Below are 14,822 nucleotides of genomic sequence, written 5' to 3'. Positions count from 1 at the left end.
AGACCGACCCAGTGTTTCTCATGACCCACAGTCTAAACAGGGGCTCATTAGGGGGTCACCAAAGTTTGGCCGATGAGCCAATGGGTCGCAATCCCAGTCTGTGGATTACAGGTCCTCCCCTAGAGATGGGTCAAGATCACTAAGACCTTATGCGACCACAGTTCTATAGTGCATAGGAGTATCTCTCGCACATGCATATACTTCACCCTAAAAGGTGGATTTCTAGCTTTCTCGAACAATCTATCGATATGCATGCCGTGTGATGGTACATAGATGAGGTTTTGGCCCCCGTCTCTGTAGGATACCATCACACACAAAGATTACACAGTCTCTCTGCTCACTTATCTGAGCATATTCTCCGACATCATCAAGGGGTAACTCATGAACCCTCATCGGTTTGTTCTTCATACCTAGGTAACATTGGTTTTTTCCAACCGACTGGCCTAGATCGTCATGCACATATCGGTATCTGCAAACACTGTTTGTATAGTACAGTCCATGTGGGATCACACTCCCACTGAATTTATGTTCCACTATATCAAATGTTTTTGTTACAAACACTCATAAGGCCTTTAAAGGCCACATAAATCTAATAGAATTCTATGCTTTAGAGGGTGTTGATCTGGTCATTGAACTAGACTATTTTCCACTTTAAATTGAATGTTACTCGTCAATGTCATTCAAGGCAGCTATAGAGATCCATGGACACTCCAACAGTATCATCCAATTGTTGACATAACCTTTTAGATCGTAAGTGGAAGGAGGGTATTGATCTGGCCACTATTTCCCATTTTAAATTGAATGTGATTCATTGTTGCTCGTCAATGTAATTCGAGGCAGATGTAGAGGTTCATGGACACTCCAACAATAGCAGCCAATTGCCGACATAACCGTTCAGATTGTAAGTGGGAAGAGGGTATTGATCTGGCCATTCAACTCGATTATTTCCCACTTTAAATTGAATGTGATTCATTGTTGCTCGTTAATGTTATTCGAGGCAGCTGTAGAGCTCCATGCATACTCCAACAGCAGCAACCAATTGCCGACATAACCTTTCAGATCGTAGGTGGAAGGAGGGTACTGATATGGCCATTCAACTCGACTATTTCCCACTTCAAATTGGAAGTGATTCATTATTGTAGCTATAGAGCTAATTGAACGTGACACGCCAACATTAGCAGCCCATTGCCGACACAACCTCTACAATAGTAGGTGGACCATTTCCCACATCTATCGTAACGCCAACACCATAACGGATACACCCAAGAAGGCAACATATTTTTCTAATGCTACAATTTGACATTCTAGGCCGCCATATTTTATTTATGTTTCTTTATTTCATGATTTGGCACAAGTGCTTTACTGTAGAGTTGTAAATATATGATATGTATTTTCTCTATTTTTATTAGAGGCCCAATTTCTATGCGGTCAAGCCAGCATATGTAGAAATGCGGGGTTTCTTAATAAATATATTTTTGAGATGGATTTTAAGATTAAATTTTAACGACATGTAATCTCTAACATAGAGATCATGAATATGAATAAATAAATAAATTTTAAAAATTAAAACTAATAATTTTAGTAAAAAAACCATGTGGACCGTTAGTTTCCATTGTTTTTAGAAAGAACACCTACTTGCATCCATCTTTAAGACGGATGCTTTACACTTTTTAGACAACATAGGTAGAAATGCCCGGCATGAAACAATTTTCTTTTTATTAATGAAAATAGATAGGGGACTTCAGCCCCACTTATTTACCCCAAAAAAAAGGGAAAAGTTTATATAGAGCCTAGGCTCTAAACAATTGAATTAGAGCCTACCTCAAAATTTTCACTAGAAGAGGTTGTTTTGATGCCCATATATCATCAAATTGATTATCTCGACATCAAGATGCATGGACATGAGAAAAAAATAGATTGCAAGTTTTGAAAATAGTGCATCTTATAATACATTTTTGGATCGTTAATTTTCAAGATTTTCAAATTTCCATAGATCTGCTTGATATAACTATTTTTTAAGCTTTAAATTTTATAAGTACAGATGAAAATTGTGCAGAATGTCGATCAATCTGTGTTTTTTTATTATTATTTTTCAAAATTGTCCTTTGGTTTGAGGATGACATCCTTAGACTACTTTTAAATCTTTATTTATTTTTAGTTTTTACTTTAGTAGGGCAATGCCCTAGTGTGAGGGGCCATGCCCAATCCAAAAGACAATCCAAGATTAGCATCCTCCAACCGCCTTATTTCTTCTCGCAAACACATGAGCTAATACAGTTTGATGATGCCAACCCACCCTGATCAGATAAGGCAGTCCGAGAATGGGCAGCTCAGACCATCTCTAAATGCTTAACAAAGTCAGTCTTTGCATTCCGAGGATGCCAACCTCAAAGCGCTTTAAAGAGCACCATAGAAGGCAGTCCGATGATGCACATATTGGGCCGATTGGGCACCACCCCAAACATTAGGGTACAACCCTATAAAACAAAAAAAAAAAAAAACTCAAAAAACAAAATGCAGTTCGAAGATTGTATCCTCGAACTAAGGAGCAATTTTAAATAAAAAATAAAAAATCTCAGGTTGACCGGGCAATGTTATAGCGAGCATGGGGACCGAAACAAGCTTGCCTCAGATGTTGCTCACTATAATTTTATATATCCTTCATGGATAATTGTTTCATGCGATGGGGACCGCATTTTTACATTTACGGTCCCGAAATATAAAGCATTCATCTTAAAGATGGATGCAAATAAGTGGAACATCTAAAAACAATAAAAACTAACGATCCAAATATTTTATTAATAGAATTATTATTGGATATCGTTTGTATGCGGCCAGCCCACATATTGTATATATTTGAAAACGAGAAATAATAATTATATTAAAAAAAGATTTGAACAGCTAGTTACACTTGTTTTTAGATGGACTACCTATTTGCTTCCATCTTTAAAATGGATGCTTTACACCTCTTGACAAAATATTATAGAAATACAGTCCAACCTGCATGAAATAATTTTTTTATTATTTTTAATTTTTAAAATTTATTAAATTTTTTATATTTATGATCTCTATATTAAAGATTACATATCTTTAAAAATTACGTTCAAAACTCCATCTCAAAAATAGATTTATAAGAGGTGACTCATTTCCATATGGACTCGTAAAAACGGTGTCCAACTTTTATTAGTGGTCCCAAGGGCCTAGATTTTTTGTGCTAAATTTTGGAGCTTTGCCCTTGCAGTCACACGTGAGCTCGTGATTGAGCTTGACTTTTTGTCCTGCTAGCGCCTCTCTCTCACCATCTAAACTAGTCTGACTTTTCCCTACTTGTGATCCACTCTCTATATTTGATGAAGTTCTTATACGGCCTAAGCTCTATGAAAACCAAATAGAGCCTCACCACAAATCTTCATCTCAAAAGCACTTTCGACCACAGAAATTTTCATGATAGCTCTAAAATTAATTTTTTAACACCCACAATAAAATTTGAAACTAAAAAAAACGTTCAGATCTTGTGGATCTTTGAACACTTATTTTTTTTGACAAAATAGACGGTTTAGATATTTTGTTAAACTTTACACTATTTTAATAATTTGTTGAAATATACATTATTTTTTAGAGTTTGAAATCCCATTTTTTTTCATAACTATAATATTCAAGTCGAAATGATCGATGTAAAGGTTTTCTAATTACAATTTTCTATAAATTATTAATTGAGGTTTTATTTATTTTAATAGGGCTACAGCTTTGTCAAACCGTTTTCCCTCTCTACGACACGAGGGATCGGTGTTTATACAATGGGCAAGATCAACTTGAAACCGGCAGCTGGCAACCGGCTACCGATCGTGGCAGGTTCTTCTGGTATTGAAATCATATTTCTCAATACTATTTGAACATGGGCTCTAATTTGAATGTTTAACGCCTCGGCTCTATACAAACCGCACCCTTCTTTAAAAAAATATTTACCCTTTTTAGCCAGGACTGCACGATTAGGACCGGGTTACTTGGACCGGCCATGGGCTAGCTATATCGGGTAACCTAACACTCCTACGGATCATGACTTTATTATATAAATAATATTATATATGATAAAATACATAAATTATATTTTTTATTTATACTTTTGACACGAACTGGATTAGGTTTAGATCTGTCTTAGACCTTGTAAGATCTCGCCTTTGCTTTTAGTCTAGATTCGACGTCAAGCACCGCACCGACGGCTATTAAAAAATTGTTTTGTAGGGTTCTCAACGACCCGGATCCAAAAATACAACGTGAGAATAGGATATGACATGGACTTGGATTCGGACCCAGACATGGTCCTAGATTCGACCCAAAATTTAAAATATCTAGATATTTAAATAAATTTTATAAATGGAGACCTACAAAAATAATGGTGCGGTTTGTATAGAGCCCAGGCTCTAAACAATCAAATTAGAGCCTACCTTCAAATAGTATTGAGAAATGTGGTTTGAATACTAAAAATCATTGGGATAGACTTAAAATATATTTTTATCTTTATTTATAAAGTTTAAAGCTTCAAAAAGAGTGTAGACCGATAGATATATGAAAACTTGAAATTCTTGAAAATTAACGGCTTAAAAATACGTTACAAAGTACACTATTTTCAAAACTTAAAATCAAAATTTTCCTCATGTACATGCATCTTGATGCCGAGATGATCAATTTGAAGATATTTAAACATCAAAATAATTTCTTGTAGTGAAATGTTTTAGATAGGTTCTAATTTGATTGTTTAGAGCCTCGGCTTGATATAAACTTTTTCCAAAATATAATGTGGGATCTAGACAAGGCCCGATAGGATCTAAACCCACAAGGTCCAATTGTACGACCCATACCCGTACCGGGGTCGGGTGTACCTGCTGGGTCCCGGTCCATTGCCACCGGAGTTACGCTTTGCACCCTGCTCTTCCAGGGGTTAAATTTGAAAATAATAAGCAATCCAATGGCATTCCTATTTCTTTTAGAACCATGGAGAATTATGGCTTCCACATAGAATGCCTTTGGGCTTACAGTTCCTTCGTTCGATCGGCGGATCGATTTTGAAGGGAAATTTTGGTGAGAGAGAGGGCTTCTTCTATTTTATTTTTTACTGAGAGAAAGGGCTTTTCTATTTGATCTTTTAGTGAGAGAGAGAGAGAGAGAGATTGGGCTTCTTCTTTATTGGTTTGTGCCCTAGATGAAGAAAAATATCCTGAAACATCTGTTTTTTTCTTCTTCGTCTTTTGGTTCTTTGAAAATGCATTTTCCTTTGTATTTGGATGATTAAACCTGTTAAATAACTACGCCTTTTTTATCCAGATAAAGCTTTATCAGACTTCTGTTTTACACTGAAAAATGGGCGAAGAAACAACCAGAACGGTGAGTTTTTTTTTTTTTCGGTTTGAAATTCAGCTTTAATGGTGGATATAATTGATTCTCTCTCTCTCTCTCTCTCTCTCTCTCTCTCTCTCTCTCTCTCAATATGTTTGTATAGTTTTGTCAATGAATGACTTAGTGTTGATTTTCATTTAAATGCGAATTTTGATTTGTAATCAATACTTAGTGCTTTAGACTGGCTGGACTAGGGTTTCTATTTGTAATCAATACTTAGTACTTAGTGTCTCTATATAATTTTTATGTTTTCTATGATGATTTGTGATCTTTTCCTATTACATGCTCTGTTTTTCTATTTTTCCCTTTTGTCTTTTTCTGAATCATTTCAAGCTATAAATCATTTTTCCATATTCCATATCCTATATACTTTTCTCTGTTTTTTTTAGACTTTTAATGATTTTTTTTTTTACTTATTTAGTTTTTTACTAAATTTTTAAAAAACTTTTTGTATTTTTTTCCCAATTTTGAGCCCTTTTTTCAGATTGTACATTAATCAGATGAATCCTCTCACCCGAATTACTTGGCTTGGCCCGGGCTCATTTCACATCGCTTCAAACTATTCGAAGATCTTTAGTTAGTGAAGATTATTGAGTCTTTTTTCTTTCATTTTCTCCCTTTTTGAACAGTGGATACAGATATTGAGATCTATCTGTCTTCTATTTATTCATTATAATAGCAGAATTCTATTTTTCAGACCATGAACCTATATTTTGCGTTGAGATGAACTTCATTTTTCCTTGATTTTTATCTTCTTATAGAACGAGGTAGTTTTGTTCACTAACATTTGCAAGTCATTTCAGGCCTTTGTTGAACTTCAGGGTCGTATGATAGAGACTACAGGGAAATTGAAGCAGGTATTAATGTTGGGAACAAGAGCCACATGTTTTTTTATTCTTTGAATTTCTATGTTTGCTTGTACAATCCTCACTTCAACTATATTTGAACCAACTTTGATTTATGTGTAATCTAATTATTAAAAAAATCCTTGTTGAATCCTTGAACAGAGCTTCTTTCATTACACTAATTCGTGGATGGGAGATGCATTTCCTAGTTCCTCCATTAGAAATTCTTCCAAGAATTCTGAGACTAATCTTTTGAAAATTGTGCGTACAATATCAAAGTAGCTGGGAGTACTGTATCAAATCAAAATCTGTATCTTTTCTTCGAAAACAACTTAATCCACCACCCAGTTTCATAATTCCTCTTTGAAAATCTCTTGCCCAGCCTTTTTTAATTTAAGAAATGCTAGTATTACTCCACCTTATCTATCAATCGGAGAAATCCGCCTCTTCTTAGAAAACAGCTAGTAGGATGTGGTATTTATTGTTGTACTCCTCCCCCATCTTGTGGTTTGACATCAAGGTTGAGCTTGATCAGTGTAATCAAGATATCAATGAATTCAAATGAAAATGTGCCAGGACTTAATGATAAATAAAGTTATGTTCCCTGTAAAGGCATGCACAATTGCACAAAAAAGAACAAAATCTAACACACTGTTAGAAACATGAGTACCCTTCAAGCGTATGCAAGAGATATACAATAAGAAATAATAAAAGAATGACAAAGTGCTCCTATAGGCAAATAAGCCAAACAAGAGGACTCTGAACCTGGTGCATACATTTTGAAGCTCGAAGCAAACAAAAAGATAGTAATCCAAGGGATCCACATCTCTCATATTTCAATCTCTTGTTTTGCTAAAAAATTTAATATCACTCCATGGTTATACAATTGGGTTACTGTGTTGTGATTATTTTCCCAAAACTGATATTTACTATGTTAATTTTAAGATACCATCTGCTAATTATAGTGACTTTCTGGTTCTCCTTTCTTTGTCTGTTTTCATCAATATTGTTTTTCTTGATTTCTTTCAGGTACAAATGCAAATGCGAAATAAAGAAGCAGAGAAGAAACGAGCCTACCTAACACTGGAAGAGCTACAGCAGTTATCTGATGATACAAACACATACAAGTCTATCGGTAGGTATCATATTTTACTATTAACAAATAATACACAATATTTCTTGCACCTTCAAAAAAAATAAAAATAATACACAATATTTTACTCTTCTACAATGGGGGTTGTTGTATGTTGTGCATTAGTAGTTTGGGAAACTATTTGCAATCCAATAGACTATGGGAAAAACCATGGCTCACTAGGTCATCACCATCTATTGAAATGATGGATATTGATGGGAGTGCCAAGATCCAGCAATGCTATCTATTTATGTCCTGTTCTGGTGTGTCCAACTCTCTCTCGATCACCATTCATCATTTTAATGAGAGGTGGTTCCTTAGGCTTTGGATTAATGGCAAGTCATTTGGTATGCATGAGGGAGGTCGGGATTCCACCCTGAATGAGGACAGTGTAATCTTTCTCCATGTAGTCTACTGTTTGTATACCACACACTCTCCTGTCCGTTCTCAATGATGGATGGTGGTGATGAGACATTCCGCTGCTTGTGTGTACGAAGATGAAAGAATCGCTCATCTACACCGTTCTTCATTGAGATTGGGGGTTGGAGACCTACATGTAGTAAGAACATCTTGAATTTCCTCAAAACTAAAACCTAGCTGACCTACCCGAAGTGAGCCAGTATGTCTATGAACTCCTATGCAAACTAAAACATCAAAAATATAGATAAGAGTCATAGCAACTACTGTATGCACAAACTTTAGTGTGATAACTAGCTACTGGCACTCCTATTGCACAAGGTACCATAGGAAATCAGATGAAAATGATTTCTAAAGTGTTGCTTCTGTAATTATTTAATTTCCATCTAAGATTTATTCAAATTCTTATGCTTATTTTTATTTTATGGATTCTGGCTATTTTATATCTTTCGAAACAAATCTTGAATTAATAAAATTATGTTTAATAAAAATTCTTAGTTCGTTGTTTTGATGTGAATTCCTACTTTCGTGGGAAATTCCTATTTTAACTCCAGGAACTCTGATGAAGCCTATTCAATTTCTTAACAAATAAAAATTTTCTTAAGGTTTTGTTTATTTATGTTTGGGTTTTTCTTCCTGCTCATTTTCTCTTATTTATTTATTTTAATGGATATGGATATTTCCTCAAAAGAAAAAGGATATGGATAAGAAATGACAGATTTTTTAGGGTGACCGTAGATATATACTTTTCTAAGAAACTTTATCTTTGGATCTTGCATACTGAGAAGAGGGGATTTTTAAACAGAGATTTTAGGATAAGTGGGGGGGAAAAGAGTCACAGTAAGGAATTCAAATGTCACAGTTCTATTACTTTCTCACACACACACACGTTCTATTGGTTCATATGCGCATTATTAAAACACTCAAATGGATAGCACATATGAAACTTTAAAATATTTTTAAAATTGGGAGTTTCTTGATCTGTTTATTTTATAGAGCTTGAATAACTGTAAGAACTGTATAAATTATGGTGGTCATTTACATATTTCAAATCTTTTACCAAGGTTCAAACGAATTGTTATAGAATCACAACATTATCAACCACTATAACGACTGTTATAAGTGGTCCATCATAACATAACAGAGCAACTAAATGCTACCATTACTTGGCCATACTCAGCTTTATCTTTTACTGCCCTTATATGACTTTTCCTTGTTTGTTGCATATGCAGGGAAAGCGTGAGGCCTCATATTCCTATCTCTGTCATCCAAACTTTGCTCGTGAAAATAAATATCTATCGGAACTTAATTATATCCAATTAATCAAAAAGAAAAACATGTAAGAAAAAAATCCTTTGGGTTTTGCTAGGTTTGTTTTGGAGCCAAAATCAGACCTTATAAAGGAGCAACAGCAGAAGTTCAAGGATAGCGAGACCGTTCTAGCCTCTCTCGAAGTGGGTTTTTCCTCTCTCTCTCTCTCTCTCTCTCTCTTCTTAAACAATTAGTGTTTGATCCATCTACTCTTTTCTTAAACAATCAGTGTTTGAAAAGTTGCCAGGCTCAGATCAGGAGCCCGGTGTTTCCAGGCCAAAAATCCCCAAGAAATCACACGAGTCTCCTGTTTTTTGGATAATTTTGAAATTTTTCTTAGACAAAGTTGCCTGGTCCGATTAGGATTCTCCCTGGTTGGACTGGTGGGCACTTGGGTTCAGGCCCCTCAGAGCCCGAATCCGACCACTTAAACAAAATGCATAAAATCTCTCTCTCTCTCTCTCTCTCTCTCTCTCTCTCTGCCCAGTGGGAACTTGGGTTCTTGGCCCTATGGCCCTAGCGAGTAAGAGCCTGAGTCTGACCACGTAAACGAAATGCATGAAATCTCTCTCTTCCTCTATGTTCCCCACCCCCCCAATTCTCTCTCTCTCTCTCTCATTAAACATGAAATCTCTCAATGTGTTTTTGCAGACCTCAAAGGAGTACTTGGAGAAGCAGATGGCGGATATAGAGAACAATTTGAGGGAGTTGTTGCAGCAAGATCCAGGCCTAGCTCGCCAGATAATGTCAATGTCAGTGTGAGCTTTCTTTTGTGGCTTGTTTTCTCTAAGAAGCTTTGCTTTAATACCAACCATAATTATAGTTCATGTTCTTGTGAGTTTTTCGGAAGGTAATTTCTTGAGATATTTTTGGATTGTATGATCTGTGCGACTACATGAATTATTTGGTCGTATAGGTCATCGCCATCCAATATGGTTGAACAGTGATGGAGAGAGTGTGGGGACCCTGCACATTCAATCGCAAATCTGAGGCTCTCTTTGTTGGGGTCCCCATCCCATTGATTGGACGATGCTGACCATTTTGAGTACATACTTCATGTTGCTATACGAATCATATTTTGCTGAAGTAAAAAGGCCTTTATCCTCTCCGTTCTTTCTACTGGTTTTCACATTTTTTTATATTTGGAGTTCAACCGTGGGATTTGAACCTCTTCAAATTTAATAGGTGGTATAGGTATCTTTTTCTTTTTTGACATACGGTGTTTTTCATGTCTGATGAGCCAATTTTGGAGTTTGTTTTTAAAATTGAATATTGTTAAGGAACCAGGTTTGGGTCAAGATAGTGGTAGCTGGGTTTTATAGCACTATGTCTCAAGTTTCATTCCTATATAACCTTGTCAAAAAAAAAAAAAAATTTATTTTTAAGTAAAAAAAACATCTTGAAAAGTCTTTAATGCAGTGTTTAATTTGTAGAATCAGGTGCGAACTCAGGCATCTTACTACCTTGGTCTCCCATTACACTAGGTGGATTGGGAATCTTAAGAAGAAAGAAAAAGTGTTTCTTATGAAAAAATGGTAGATTCGGGCGATAATGGGGTTCTTATGAAAAATTAGTAGAGCATGAGTCTTTATCCCAATTATTTGGGGTTGGCTACTAAATAAATATCATAAATAAAAAAATAAAACAATTTTTAAAATCCTCTTATATAAAATATTTAGTCTTTCAGTGTTTATCCTTTTAAATGTTGTATTAATTTCATTTTGTCAAATTTTTAAATATTAATGTTATTAGCATGGGTGGGGTAATCTTGCACCATCAGGTTCTATAGGACGACAAAAACAATAACTTTTGCATGTAAGATATTTTTCCCACTGATACATACAATTGTTGAAATACATAGTCTTATTTATTTTTATCAAAGGATTTTATACTCCCACGGTAGTATATTCTACATTATTTTCCCGGGTAAAACTCATTATAGGAGTAATTTTAGGATTTCAAATTTTAGGGATGTAACATCTTCAAAGCAAAGACTTATTACGGTGGAACTTTTTTCTGAACTCTCTATGTACTATTAAAAATAGAGAAATGACACTATGAGATCCTCCCACACCCATGTACACCCATGTGAGTAGGATTTCAAAGGATCACCATTAAATTTTGACACAAATTTCTAGAAAAGTTACGACATGCGTGCGGGATTTGAGTGAGTGGGTTTTTTAGAGATTTGTGTTAAAATTTAATGATGATTTTTTGGGATCCGATGCACATAGGTGTAGGAAGGTCTCATAGTATCATTACTCTTAAAAATATTATATCAAGATTTAACGGAGATTATCCCAACTTTCTAAGTGTGAGATTTGAGTGTTAAAATAAAGTTAAAATTCATATATTTTTTAAAGATAATAATCTAATAATTCTTTGATGGTTTCCAAAATTTTATGATGAAAACATTTCACTCATCATTTATGGAGAGATCGAAACCATTTGCGCTTAGGATATCCTCTATTCCCCCTGCTTGGGCTCTTGCCTCTGCATAATCCCTTGTGAACAGGGATACTGGTCGACAGCACTGGTTCTTCGTTACTATGAGTCACTCATTGATTGATGGAAGAAGAGGCAAAGCAAGCTACGTGTAGAATCATTAGTTGGGCCAGTGAGATTCAATTTTTTTGTCGGTGCCTCGGCATTCTTCACCCTTGCTATTGGCAGGCTAAATTTGGAGAATCAGCAGAAAGAGATGGGTCGAATACTGGAATGCCATCTGATCCACCCTAAACTCCTTGACTTTTTCGAGGCAGGGCTTCAATCGAACCGTATCTCATTATTCCGGATGGATGGCCAACTCCTTGAACTGTTGGGTGCGACATGGTATACATGCTATTGACTTCTTTTGGTCTCAATAGACATATATAGTAGACAGTAACCTCTCTATATATATATATATATATATATATATATATATATATATATATATATATATATATATATATATATATATATATATATATATATATATATATGTGTCACATTGAACACAAACATACACATGCACCAACTATACAATGCATGCATGGAATTGCACTTAGAAAATAATATCTCGGGTTGAGAGAAAGAGAGAAGTAATATTGTAATTTAGAGAGTGCGAGATAGGGGACAGTTGTGAGATTAGCTTTGCTTAATAGGACATAATGTTGGGCAGTTAAGGGATAATATACCCATAACATGAGTATAGCTGATTGAGATGGATGAGTGGCAAGACAAGAAAGGATAGTATTCGAAATGAATATATTCGAGAGAATTTAGGTCTAGCATTAATCGGCGATGAGATAAAGAAAATTTATATAGGCTGATAATGTGTTGTGCAAACCCAGTACATCATATATTGCGATGTGCGAGTTAGTTCAAGTAGAATGCTAAAAAAAGATGAGGGATATACTTAAAATGACAGGGTTGAAAGTGTGTGTAAATATGAAGAATTATGGTCTTATTGAGGGTATGATATTTAAGAGAGCAGAATGACAGATCGTGCAATTGATCTCAATTAATTGGATAAAGACTATGATGATGAGAGAGTGAATCAATTCAATTGAGAGAGAGTCAAAATGAATCAATTCAAATGCCGATATTTTCCAAAAAAAGGACAATGACCTGAGATTTTCCAAGAAAAGAACAAATGGTAATTGCGGACATAAGCCAGTGCATAGGAATTCATAGCTGCCGTCGTAAGTTATTTCCCAAAATTTTTCCATCAATGTTATGCCAAACAACGGTGATAAGGAAAACACAAAATCACGTCTGTTGATATAAGGAATTTCGGGAAATTTCCAGAGAACAAGGATATCTCTAATTACCACCCCCTAAATCGGTCTTCAGATCTTCACTATTTGAAAATGCACGCACCTTTTGCAAATATCATCTGGCATTTTGCTAGGCATTAAAAGGCGGTATACTCCAAAAACGTGAGGAGAGAAACTTGAAATGATTGAACAATGTTCTCATATGCTGATTACGCTATTTGGGTCAAACTGCTCGTAAGTTCATATCACATAACCAATGTTCAAGAAGTCAGATGCTCCCGCCTAGGCACCAAGGCGGTAACCTAGATACCTGAGCGGACCTAAGGGAAATATCATCCTCTTTTTTTGTTTCTTTTCTTTTTTGGGATCAGTATTTGTGAGAGAGAGAGACCTCGCATCGAATATTTGGATGTCTTTTTCTATTTTTACTTCTTCTTAAATGTAAAGATAGAGCATATGGGTCCATGTGTATCTTTGTGCATGTATGTGTTTTTATGAGAGAGAGAAGGCGCTCATTGAACACAGAGTTCTTCTTCTCGTATATAGACAGAGCACATGGATGAGAAAGAGGGAGGACCTACCAAGCTTTATTTTGTTTTGATGGTTTGAAATTTTTGTTTTTTAAAAAGATGGTACTAGGCGCTTGCCTTGACCACGATCCTTACCCAGACACCACGGTTTGTCCGCCAAGATGCGTGGAGAAAGGCGGTCGAATTTCTATTCATGGTTCACTGTTAAGGGTATGAGTCATCTTTTCTTCAGTTTTTAGATTTCGGTATTTCCACTGTGTTTATCTTGAAACTGTTTGAGAGGCCTTTGAGCCCAAGGACTTACGGATAATTTCGAAAATGTCATGTCATGTGATGTTCTTCTTTCCCGTCGTTGAGCATGTTTTCTGCTTGCTTTTATATCAGTTGGGTTTTATAGCACTACGTCTCAAGTTCCATTCTTATATAACTTTAGCATGTTTCCGCATGCTCTTACATTCGTTGGGTTTTTATAGCACGTTTCAAGTTCCATTCCAATATAGCCTTGAGAAAAAAAAAAAGAATTAATTTCAAGTTCCACTCCTATATAACTGTGTGAAAAAAAAGAAAGAAAACCCAATGATACAATGAAAGCGTGGTAGGTACATAACCCACAGATCCTATGATCGAAACCTGACTTTAACATATGAAAAGTTCTTTCACAATTTGATCCTATGATCGAAACCAGGTTCTGATGTATGAAAGATGTATGAAAAGTTCTTTCACAATTTTTCCATGCTATGGAACGAGTCAGTTTGGTTATTCAGATGGAATGTTGTCCTCCTTAGATTGAAAGTGATTCCTCACTTTTTGTATGTTAATTACCATTATAGACTCAAACTTTTCATAGTTGATTGAAAGTGATTCCTCACTTTTTATATGTTAATTGCCATTATAGACTCAAACTTTTCATAGTTGAATTGTGATATTTAGTATGAGGCTAATATGATGACCTGTTAACTGTTCATATTCGATTTTTGTCACATTTAGCATGAGGCTAATATAGTGGTTGTCGTACTTGCTAAGAAGGCTTCAACGTTTTCATATCAACCATTCAACCATTCAATGTTCTAAGCCTCGCACAATTACTTTATTGTAAGGTTGTAAAATACTGAAATATAATTTCTTTTTTTCTATTAATAAAAAAAGGGTAGCGGCCTTCTCCCCGCTCCCCGACTGATTTTCCCTAAAAATATATATATTTTCATCAATGCTTTTTTAAAGATTCACATGAGTTTCAAACTCACATGTTAACAATAGAGAGGTTCTTTCCTCTCTCATCAAATAATGAGTTTCCTTTCCATCATCTTTTATGTGGCTAGTGTGGCCACCCAAGTTTTTCGGCAACCACTTGGCAGTTCTGTTTTTTCACTCAAACAAGGGTGACAATACTAATAATCTACATAAATTTTGGTTTAAAATTGTTTTGAATGGA

General features: G+C 35.3%; 1 protein-coding gene and 1 long non-coding RNA gene across 2 annotated transcripts; both read left to right on the top strand.

The window, feature by feature from the left end:
• Positions 1 to 4,945: 4,945 nt before the first annotated feature.
• Positions 4,946 to 10,207, top strand: PFD1 (PREFOLDIN 1). The gene is made up of 6 exons (XM_088853106.1): positions 4,946 to 5,079; positions 5,323 to 5,382; positions 6,198 to 6,251; positions 7,269 to 7,378; positions 9,158 to 9,242; positions 9,751 to 10,207. Exons 2-6 carry the CDS (start codon positions 5,359 to 5,361, stop codon positions 9,859 to 9,861), a joined length of 384 nt encoding a protein of 127 aa, XP_088709232.1. The 5' UTR covers positions 4,946 to 5,079; positions 5,323 to 5,358; the 3' UTR covers positions 9,862 to 10,207.
• Positions 10,208 to 11,772: 1,565 nt separating this feature from the next.
• LOC148779639 (uncharacterized) lies at positions 11,773 to 13,786 on the top strand. Its single transcript, XR_016045441.1, has 2 exons — positions 11,773 to 11,931; positions 13,490 to 13,786. It is a non-coding gene; the product is annotated as an uncharacterized LOC148779639 (long non-coding RNA).
• The last annotated feature ends 1,036 nt before the right edge of the window (positions 13,787 to 14,822 follow it).

The sequence above is a fragment of the Amborella trichopoda genome, chromosome 12 (assembly GCF_054954075.1).
Source record: "Amborella trichopoda isolate Santa Cruz 75 chromosome 12, AtrichopodaSantaCruz75HAP2 v2.0, whole genome shotgun sequence".
Taxonomy (NCBI): Eukaryota; Viridiplantae; Streptophyta; class Magnoliopsida; order Amborellales; family Amborellaceae; genus Amborella; species Amborella trichopoda.
This window is presented reverse-complemented; position numbering and strand designations above follow the sequence as displayed.